This window comes from Microchirus variegatus, assembly GCF_963457635.1.
Source record: "Microchirus variegatus genome assembly, chromosome: 4".
Classification (NCBI taxonomy): domain Eukaryota; kingdom Metazoa; phylum Chordata; class Actinopteri; order Pleuronectiformes; family Soleidae; genus Microchirus; species Microchirus variegatus.
In genome coordinates, this window is record NC_139805.1 from 4,266,382 (window position 1) to 4,275,450 (window position 9,069).

The following is a 9,069-nucleotide window of genomic DNA, read 5'->3' on the forward strand; positions in this document are numbered from 1 at the left end:
AAGGGTTGGTGGTTCGTGTCCTGTTCCCCGGTTTCCTCCCAAATCGTGATTTCCAGGTTTGTTAAATACTGATCAACATTTTCACTACATTTTATTTACAAAAGAATACTCAATTAATGGAGTAAAATAAGTGACAGATTAATCGATTCTAAAAATAAACAGTAGTATTTTTTATGTATGCTACTGTGCTTTATTTTCTCATTTTTGAAATAACACATAACACAATATGCACATATATCCTCTGATATGTCATGTGCCTCCACATAATGGTATACATAATCATGGTGGGCCGCCGCCATGGCCATAAATGCCAGGGCCATTTGTCTGGTGCTAACCACTACACCAAGCATGTGGCCCTGTTGTACATATTTGAGATACAATAACAGAATTCATCGAGCCAGGGGAAAGTTTGTTTGAGTTAACGTGAATTTAGTGCCCTTTCTCTGCAAATATGCAATGATTTCACAGGAAAAAAAGCAACAAGCGATAAATCTACCAATTTTCTTTCATACACAAATACTTTGGTAGGAAATGCACAGGAAATGCAGGTGCACGAGTGAGATCCATCTATCTTGACTGCAAGAGGAGACACACACACACACACACTGTGCACAGACACAGTCACAGATGTCCAGTGCAGCAGCCTGTGTGTGGAACAATCAATGTTTTGTTTTCCTCTCTTTATTTTACAATGCAACAGCCCATGTGAAATCTCTAAAGACATGATGACGTGTTCTAGTGATATCTCGTGTCTTTTCACACTGACTTATGTTACTTTTCATCGACAGTAGTTAAAGGGGAAATAAGTAGTTTATAGTGCCATCTAGAGGAGAGGCTGAAATTTGCAACAAAGAACTGCTCCTCTGCTCACCCCCTCCCTTCCCTGAGCGCTACGGTATCCGCAGCTGGTCAAATGTCGTCCTCGTCGTCTTTCTCCGTGTCAGCAGATGAGGTTTCGTGAGGTGAGGGAGAGGGCGGAGCTACCGCGGCCGTAGCAGACGAAGCGGAGAGAGAGGAGGCGGGACTTCCGCTACAAGTAAAGAGACGCTTGATTTGTTCTCTCGCGTTTGTCCTTACAGGCTCCGGTAGAAACATGGCGTCTCGCTGCTAACAGTGGCTATGCAACCGCGGCCCGCGGTCATGTTATTTTACATGACTTTTTGAAACACTACAAAAATGAAACAAAAACTATTATACAGCGACTAGACAATGCAGGAGCACATAATATGTATAAAAAAAGTGGATTTTGGGTTATATAAACCCATAAATACTACATATTGTCCCTTTAAATGTAAAACTGTCAAACAATTTCCAAACGCAAGACAATGAATGGGAATGTGACGTCATCGTTTTTTCCTCAAGTAGAGTAGAAATACGTGGCCTGTGCTTTTCCCACTCTGTTTCAGGTCCTAAAACGCCCCACTTCGTATGCGCAAAATGTTCAACTGAACATGAAACTGTAACTTCGTTAAAAAAACATGTCCAGGCAGTACAGATCCACATTTTCTTTAAAGGGTTAACGTCTTGAAAATACAAAAATGATCTGAGATTGACAGAACTGTGGCTGAAGGATTCTGTTCATGGAGACTAAAGTCCAAATCCCACACTGACATTACGCCGTTTACAGCAGCAGCAGCATAAAAGTTGAACATTAATGAATGTACTGTATGGTGCTGCACCCACAGCAGTGGTGAACACACACTGACTCGGTCGGATGATGAGGTGAGTTGTTGCTTTGTCGTGTCTAATAAATATCATGGATCCAAAGTTATACTGTCTTTTCTTGCTTGGACACATCAGTGTGTGCTTGCTCCCTGCACCCCAGTCTTTTTTTTGTGCAGGAAATGATTTTCGCTTTGTCAACCTCTGGCCCACACCATAGTCCATTGCGAAAATCACTAATTTTACATGACGCCAGACACAAGCTGTTGATCCTATATCCAGATTCATGTGTTATTTTGTGATTACGGTGGTTGAAATCCTTCATTCAGATCAACCTCAGTAACACAAACTTACCAATTGAGGCAGCTCCTGTGTCTCCTTGATCAAGACACTGATTTTCACAATGGGTTATGGTGTGGCAGGTTGAGCAGTTTACAAATCTCTGGTGTATATATTGTTTGGATGAGAAATGTCAATGTAAATATATCATATAGGAGACAAACACAGTGATATTTGATAAGTGAAATGAAGTTTATATGATTTATAGAAAGTGTGCAAGAATTATTTAAAGGTGAAGTAAGTAGTTTATAGTGCCATCTAGAGGAGAGGCTGAAATTTACAACAAAGAACTGCTGCTCTGCTCACCCCCTCCCTTCCCTGAGCGCTACGGTATCCTCAGCCGGTCAAATGTCGTCCTCGTCGTCTTTCTCCGTGTCAGCAGATGAGGTTCGTGAGGTGAGGGAGAGGGCGAGCTACCGCGGCCGTAGCAGACGAAGCGGAGAGAGAGGAGGCGGGACTTCCGCTACAAGTAAAGAGACGCTTGATTTGTTCTCTCGCGTTTGTCCTTACAGGCTCCGGTAGAAACATGGCGTCTCGCTGCTAACAGTGGCTATGCAACCGCGGCCCGCGACCATGTTATTTTACATGACTTTTTGAAACACTACGAAAATGAAACAAAAACTATTATACAGCGACTAGACAATGCAGGAGCACATAATATGTATAAAAAAGTGGATTTTGGGTTATATAAACCCATAAATACTACACAGTGTCCCTTTAAACAAAATTAAGCATGTGCATAAGTTTAGGCCATTGTCATTTTATTGATTTCAACACCTTTAGCACTAATCGTTGGAACTCAAAATTGGTTTGGTAACCCTCAGTGACCCTTGACCTCCATACACAGGTGAATCCAATCATGAGAAAGGGTATTTAAGGAGGCCAATTGTAAACGTTTCTCCTCTTTGCATCTTCCCCGAAGAGTGGCAACATGGGAGCCTCAAAACAACTCTCAAATGACCTGAAAACAGTGATTGTTCAACATCATGGTTTAGGGGAAGGATACAGAAAGCTATCTCAGAGATTTAAGCTCTCAGTTTCCGAGACCACCCTTGAGGGCAAGGGCTACCCAGAATGCATTGCGTGTTTTTTTACATAAGAAAGATGCCGTCGAAAGCAGCGAAGCGAGTGCGATACAAATTAAGTATTTTACTTTGTTACAGTTTTTCTCGATTGTTTACATACATTTTCTGAAAGCTTGCCTCATGCTCTCACAACTCTTCACACAAAATCCAAAAACACACACACAATGGGCAAAACCTCTCAATTCTCCTGCAAAATGAAACTTTACATTCAAAACAATGTTATTTCTTCTCAAAATAAGTATTTTGTTTTCAAATGACACACACAAACCATCATATGAATAGACATTTATAAGAACCAGTTGAACACTGATGTGATCAATGTAAAACACTACGATGAATGGAATACACTTCTTCTTCATCGATCATAATGACTTAGGCCTTTTTTAGTGTTTAGTGTTACACTTACTACAGACACTACATACATAAATGTGTAAAATATTTTAGAATATCGTTTTTATAGGGGGCCCACGGTCGGTGTAGTAGTTGGTGTAGTACATTGACCGTAGGTGTGAGAGTGTGAGTGGATGGTTGTTTGTCTCTGTGTGTCCCTGTGATGGACTGGCAACCTGTCCAGGGTGTGACCCTTCCTTTTGCCTCATACCAGCTGAGATTGGCTCCAGCTCTCTGCAACCCTCATATCAACAGAAAGTAAAAGAAATATATATGGCCCTTGTCGCTATTAGAATAGAACAGAATATGTTAAGTGTCATTGTAAACCTGTATCACGAAACTAAAATGTTAACCCAGCCAACTGCATAAAGAACCCCCGATTGCTCATTCATTCATTCTTCATTCTCATGTAAATGGAATAAACTGATATTCATTATCGGTTTATTGCCATTATACAGTTTTTGAAAAACCTGTATAACACACCTAGGTTTCTGTCAATATTCTGATTTCTTAGAGACATGTATACACCTTAAAACGGTTTATTCCAGTTACCCGATCATTCCCAGTAATCGTTTGTCTAGTGTGCATGTAAACACACTCACTGTCTACCACTTTATCATACACACAAGGGTCGCAGGGCTGCTGGAGCCATTCCCAGCTGATATAAGGCAAAAGGCGGGGTCACACCCTCGACAGGTCACCAGTCCCATCGCAGACCCACAGAGTTGAACAACCATTCACTCTCAGAGAACTTGGATAAAACCCATATGCACACAGGGAGAACATGCAAACTATACAGAAAGGCCCTTAGTCAGACTGGGTCATGAACCCGGGTCGTTTTGCTGTAAGACAGTGCTCGCCACTATTCAACTGTGTGGCCTTCTGTCACTATAATCCGTGTTATTTAAAGCAATTCTTACCTTTCTTGCATGTCTCACAGCAAAATTTGAATATGAATAACTCCGCCTGGACACGGAGTGGTGAGGTTCTCCTCTCTGCTCTGACTGTAGGCTGGCACTGATGCAGAGCCTACTGTGCTTGGGGAGGTGATCCCGGCAAAACACGCTGCTTGTTGAGCTCAGTAACTGCAGAGTGATACGTGCTTTCATGTATCACACCACAAAAAGTCTGCAGATTTAGTGACAAAGTCGCCACACTTTTGGCAAAAATATATGATAATTAAATAATGACGAGTTTCAAAACCTGGTGGGTTTCTTTTTCATTTTAGTGTGCCATACGCTTATTAGGAGCAATTTAAGATTACAAAAGAAAAATGCAAGAAAGGTAAGAACTGCTCTAATACTCATTGTTATGATCCATCAGTGCTGCTCAGGGGGAAAGAGTGCTGGAGACCAAACTGGAGGCCCTGCAGTGTCACTTCACCTGGGATCTGGACGTCAGCAGCTCCCAACTTTTACACATCAGGGATAAGTTGCAGGACATTGGCACCAAGGAGGGATACAGCTGGCTGGGCCACATTTATAACCTGCAGGGCTACATCCACTTCCAGCTGGGTTTCACCATTGGTGCCAGGAGTTTCTTCAGCAGGGCTGCCGAGGCCTTCCGCCAGATAAGAAACACCGTCACGGATGAGGGTCCCTGGCTAGTGGTGAACTACAGTAATCTGGCTTGGCTGAACTACTATGAAGGAGAAAGGGCCGAAAGTCAGGCTTGTCTGTCAAAGGTTGAGGCCCTGATGAAAGAATATCCATCTCCACGGCAGGGCGAGCTGCATCCAGAGATCTACGCTGAGAAAGCCTGGACTCTGATGAAGTACAGCAGAGACCACAAGCTGCTGGCTGCCGAGTACTTCCAGAGAGCCATCAGGATGCAGCCAGACACGAAAGAGTGGCAGACCAGCCACGTGCTGGCACTAGTTAATGCCTTTAAACATAGCGACAAAAAAGTCAGGCCTGACATCTTGGACAAAATGAAAATAGCAAAGGATCACGATCCAGAGAACTTGTACCTCGCCGCTCTCTACCTTGAAGCGTGCGCCACAAATGAACAAAACGTTGTTGAGGAAGCGCGTAATTTGGCTCAAAGAGTCTTGATTAAGCCCGTTAGCAGCTACAGTGGTATCAAACCATTACTTAGGCTGTACAGCATGTATGTATCTATGGATGAGGCTATTGATTTGGCAGAGGGGGCCCTGGAAAGGCATCCAAATGAGCGTTACCTGAAAAAGTGTGCCGCGGTCTGCTACAAAATGAGAATCCTTTTACACAGGGACACTCCTGTGGAACAAAGCATGGTTGAAAGAGCTATCGGCCTCTACAGGGAGGTGATTTCCCTTTACCCTGACTCTTCACTTATGACTAAAATATCCCTTGCGACCATATATGCACATTCAAATCCCAGCCAAACTGCAGCTGAGCAGATCTATAAAGAACTGCTCGAAAGTGACATGGATCCCAAAGCTGCTCAAATGCTTTACAACTTCTATGCAAAGCATTTACATTTCTTCCAAAAGGAGAGCTACAGGTCTATAGAATTCCACATGAGGGCAGCAGCGATTCCCCAGCTCTCTTTCTTTAGGGAGAACAGCATCAGTATCCTGGAGAGGATTAGAGACAGGAACAGAAACCGAATGTGCGGAGAAATAGCTGCGTTTCTGGCTAACCTCAAACTCTAATAGCTTATGATAGAAAAGGGGACATTTAAAGGGATGTTACAGGTTTTTCGGCGTGTGTCTGAAACAGTGTGTAATAGCATAATGTGTCCACAGAGAAAATCAGCGATTTGACATCACAGCACACAGCAGTTGTTAATCCACTGATGCCTCTATCAGTGAGTTCAAATTGCTAAAGTATGTGTTGTATAATATAAGTTGTATGTTATGAGGTGGAGCTCTGTGTTCTGTTCACATTTACCTCTGTGACAACATTTGTGTTCATGGTTTACAGACATCAATTAAATACTGCAAATCCATTTTTTCCTTTTTGAATGTTACTCATTTAGCCCAAAAGCTTTTCATTATAATAACTATTAGCATTATTAATAACAACAACAACAACAATAATAATAATAATAATAAAACACCTTTCAAATTGTTCTTTGGAAATGAGGAGGTCTGTGATTTCTGAAAATTGAGCAACTCAAATTTGATCAACTGTAAAAAAGAAAAAAAAGTTTGTTGTTTTAAGTGTATTGTTTGGCTCTACATGCCCTGCTCTGCTATCTATGCACTCTTTGATTTTCTTTTTCACACTATGTAACAATTTGAGCTCGTTTTTGTGTGAATTGTCATGTATTTGCAGCTTTGTATACAAAAGCCCAACTAGGGTCTGGAGTAAATGAATTAGCAATTGCTATAAACTCTTTGTACAGCACATCAGCTTCATGCTCTGTATACGCACCATATGAAACGGTATTGTGCCCAAATAAATAAATACATAAAACAAATCAAACAGTAGTAATCGTAGTAAACTTAAAGGGACAATGTGTAGTATTTATGGGTTTATATAACCCAAAATCCACTTGTTTATACATATTATGTGCTTCTGCATTGTCTAGTCGCTGTATAATAGTTTTTGTCTCATTTTCGTAGTGTTTCAAAAAGTCATGTAAAATAACATGGTCGCGGACCGCGGTTGCATAGCCACCGTTAGCAGCGAGACGCCATGTTTCTACCGGAGCCTGTAAGGACAAACGCGAGAGAACAAATCAAGCGTCTCTTAACTTGTAGCGGAAGTCCCGCCTCCACTCTCTCCGCTTCGTCTAGCTCGCCCTCTCCCTCGCCTCACGAACCTCATCTGCTGACACGGAGAAAGACGACGAGGACGACATTTGACCAGCTGAGGATACCGTAGCGCTCAGGGAAGGGAGGGGGTGAGCAGAGCAGCAGTTCTTTGTTGTAAATTTAAGCCTCTCCTCTAGATGGCACTATAAACTACTTACTTCACCTTTAAACTACCCTAACTGAATGAGCTGTGTACGCCCCCTGCTGGCCACAGGCATGCTCATTCTCACTGACAACATGGCTGCCAGGTGGGACAAAAGCAGAAATTTTTTCAGTGTCCTGCTAAAAATTTGATGTCAGGCGTGTGTGAATGGGGTGATTGTTTACTTGTCACTTGAATAAAGTTGATGTTAATTTTGTGACTGTTAGAGTCTGTAAATATATATAGAAAACGTGTCTTTATTGTAACTTTGTTATCAGCAGTTGCAATGAAAAATAAATCACATTACTACTTTTTCAGTTCCATTCACGTGGTCCAATAAATTGTTCTTCTTCTAATCTTTTGTAGACGATTAATCATGCAAGTGAGGACTGAGCGTCTCCATTTTGACTCTTCCAACCTTATTTATAATTTTAATCAGTTGTAACCTCTCGTCTTCAGGGCTGATCTTCTCCCAGTGTCTCATAAAGTCCCTTTGTCGAGCCATTTCCTGGAGCATTAGTTGTCCGTGGTGCCTGGGAAAATTTTTTACAGTATAATGTTCAAGGTTGGAAAAAAAAAGAGACACACGTAAAGACCCATAGACCACAAGTAACAGGGAAAACCAACCTCACGTCTGGAGCTGCGTCCATAGACATTTTAGAAACGGCACCGAGGAACGGGTCCGTGAAGCTCCTTTCTGTGGTCAAGATGCGAGTAGCTCCGACTCTTTCAAACACCTGGTGCAAGTGTTGGGCCATGCTCGCTCGTACCACAGCGTGAGGGTGCCTGGGGGGAAGACAAAGACAAAGAGGAACATGCATTTAAACGGATGCGATATCCACAAAATCATACGGTTCTGCTGATGGAAAATAAAACCGCATCTTATCTCCTCTTACATCAGTCCCGTGTTTATCAGGACATTCACGATTTGTGTGAGGCTGCAGTTTTTCACCATGGCGTCCAGGGCCAGACGGGTCTGCTTTTTACAAAAGGCTGCTCTGTTTTGCGCCATCGACAACAGCAGGGCTTTGCCCGTGCGTTCTACCTCTTGGTCCATGGCGTTCTGGAGATTCACGTAAAGGCCACCCACAGTGGAGATGGCTTCACAGGCCACTGCAGAGCGCAAGTTTTTCACCTGAATAGCAACAAATATAATATAAACCTCATGGGGCCCACATGGGTTGTTAATAATTAATGACAGAAAACAAACAATCAGCTTTTGGGAAGTGCTTTTTCAGCGTACCTGAATGGTCAAAGGATATAAATTTCAAGGTGTGTTAGTATAGACCCATGGTTCTCAAACTGTGGTACGTGTACTACCGGTGGTACGTGAGCTTCCTCTGGTGCTACTCAGAGGAAAACCAGAAATGCTATTTGCACTGGAGTTACTTGTTATAAAACATTTGAGAACCAGTGGTTTAAATGATGCAGGTTTATTCTCGGACACTGTGATGCTGGTCTGGCTTCAGATTTGCTTTAAACACCGCTTTGTAAATGAAAACGGAATAGTATAAATGTGTGTACGGTGCCTTGTGATTCAGCTCTACACAAATAGAAGTGAATTGAATTGAATTGAATTGAATTGAGAAAAAAAAAAGAAATACGATGACAAGTGTCAATACCTCCTGAATGAGGAGTGAACACACTTGGTGGAGTTTGGTCTTCAAGGTCCGTGGGTGATGCAGCGTCAGAGCCTGAATCATTTTCAT

General features: G+C 42.3%; 1 protein-coding gene across 1 annotated transcript; it reads left to right on the plus strand.

Annotated features, from left to right (window-relative positions):
- Nucleotides 1–1,717: 1,717 nt before the first annotated feature.
- On the plus strand, nucleotides 1,718–6,111 carry LOC310925721 (interferon-induced protein with tetratricopeptide repeats 1-like; the record flags this gene model as incomplete). The annotated part of the gene is made up of 2 exons (XM_083887735.1): nucleotides 1,718–1,722; nucleotides 4,800–6,111. 2 exons carry the CDS (start codon nucleotides 1,718–1,720, stop codon nucleotides 6,109–6,111), a joined length of 1,317 nt encoding a protein of 438 aa, XP_083743861.1.
- Between the last annotated feature and the right edge of the window lie 2,958 nt (nucleotides 6,112–9,069).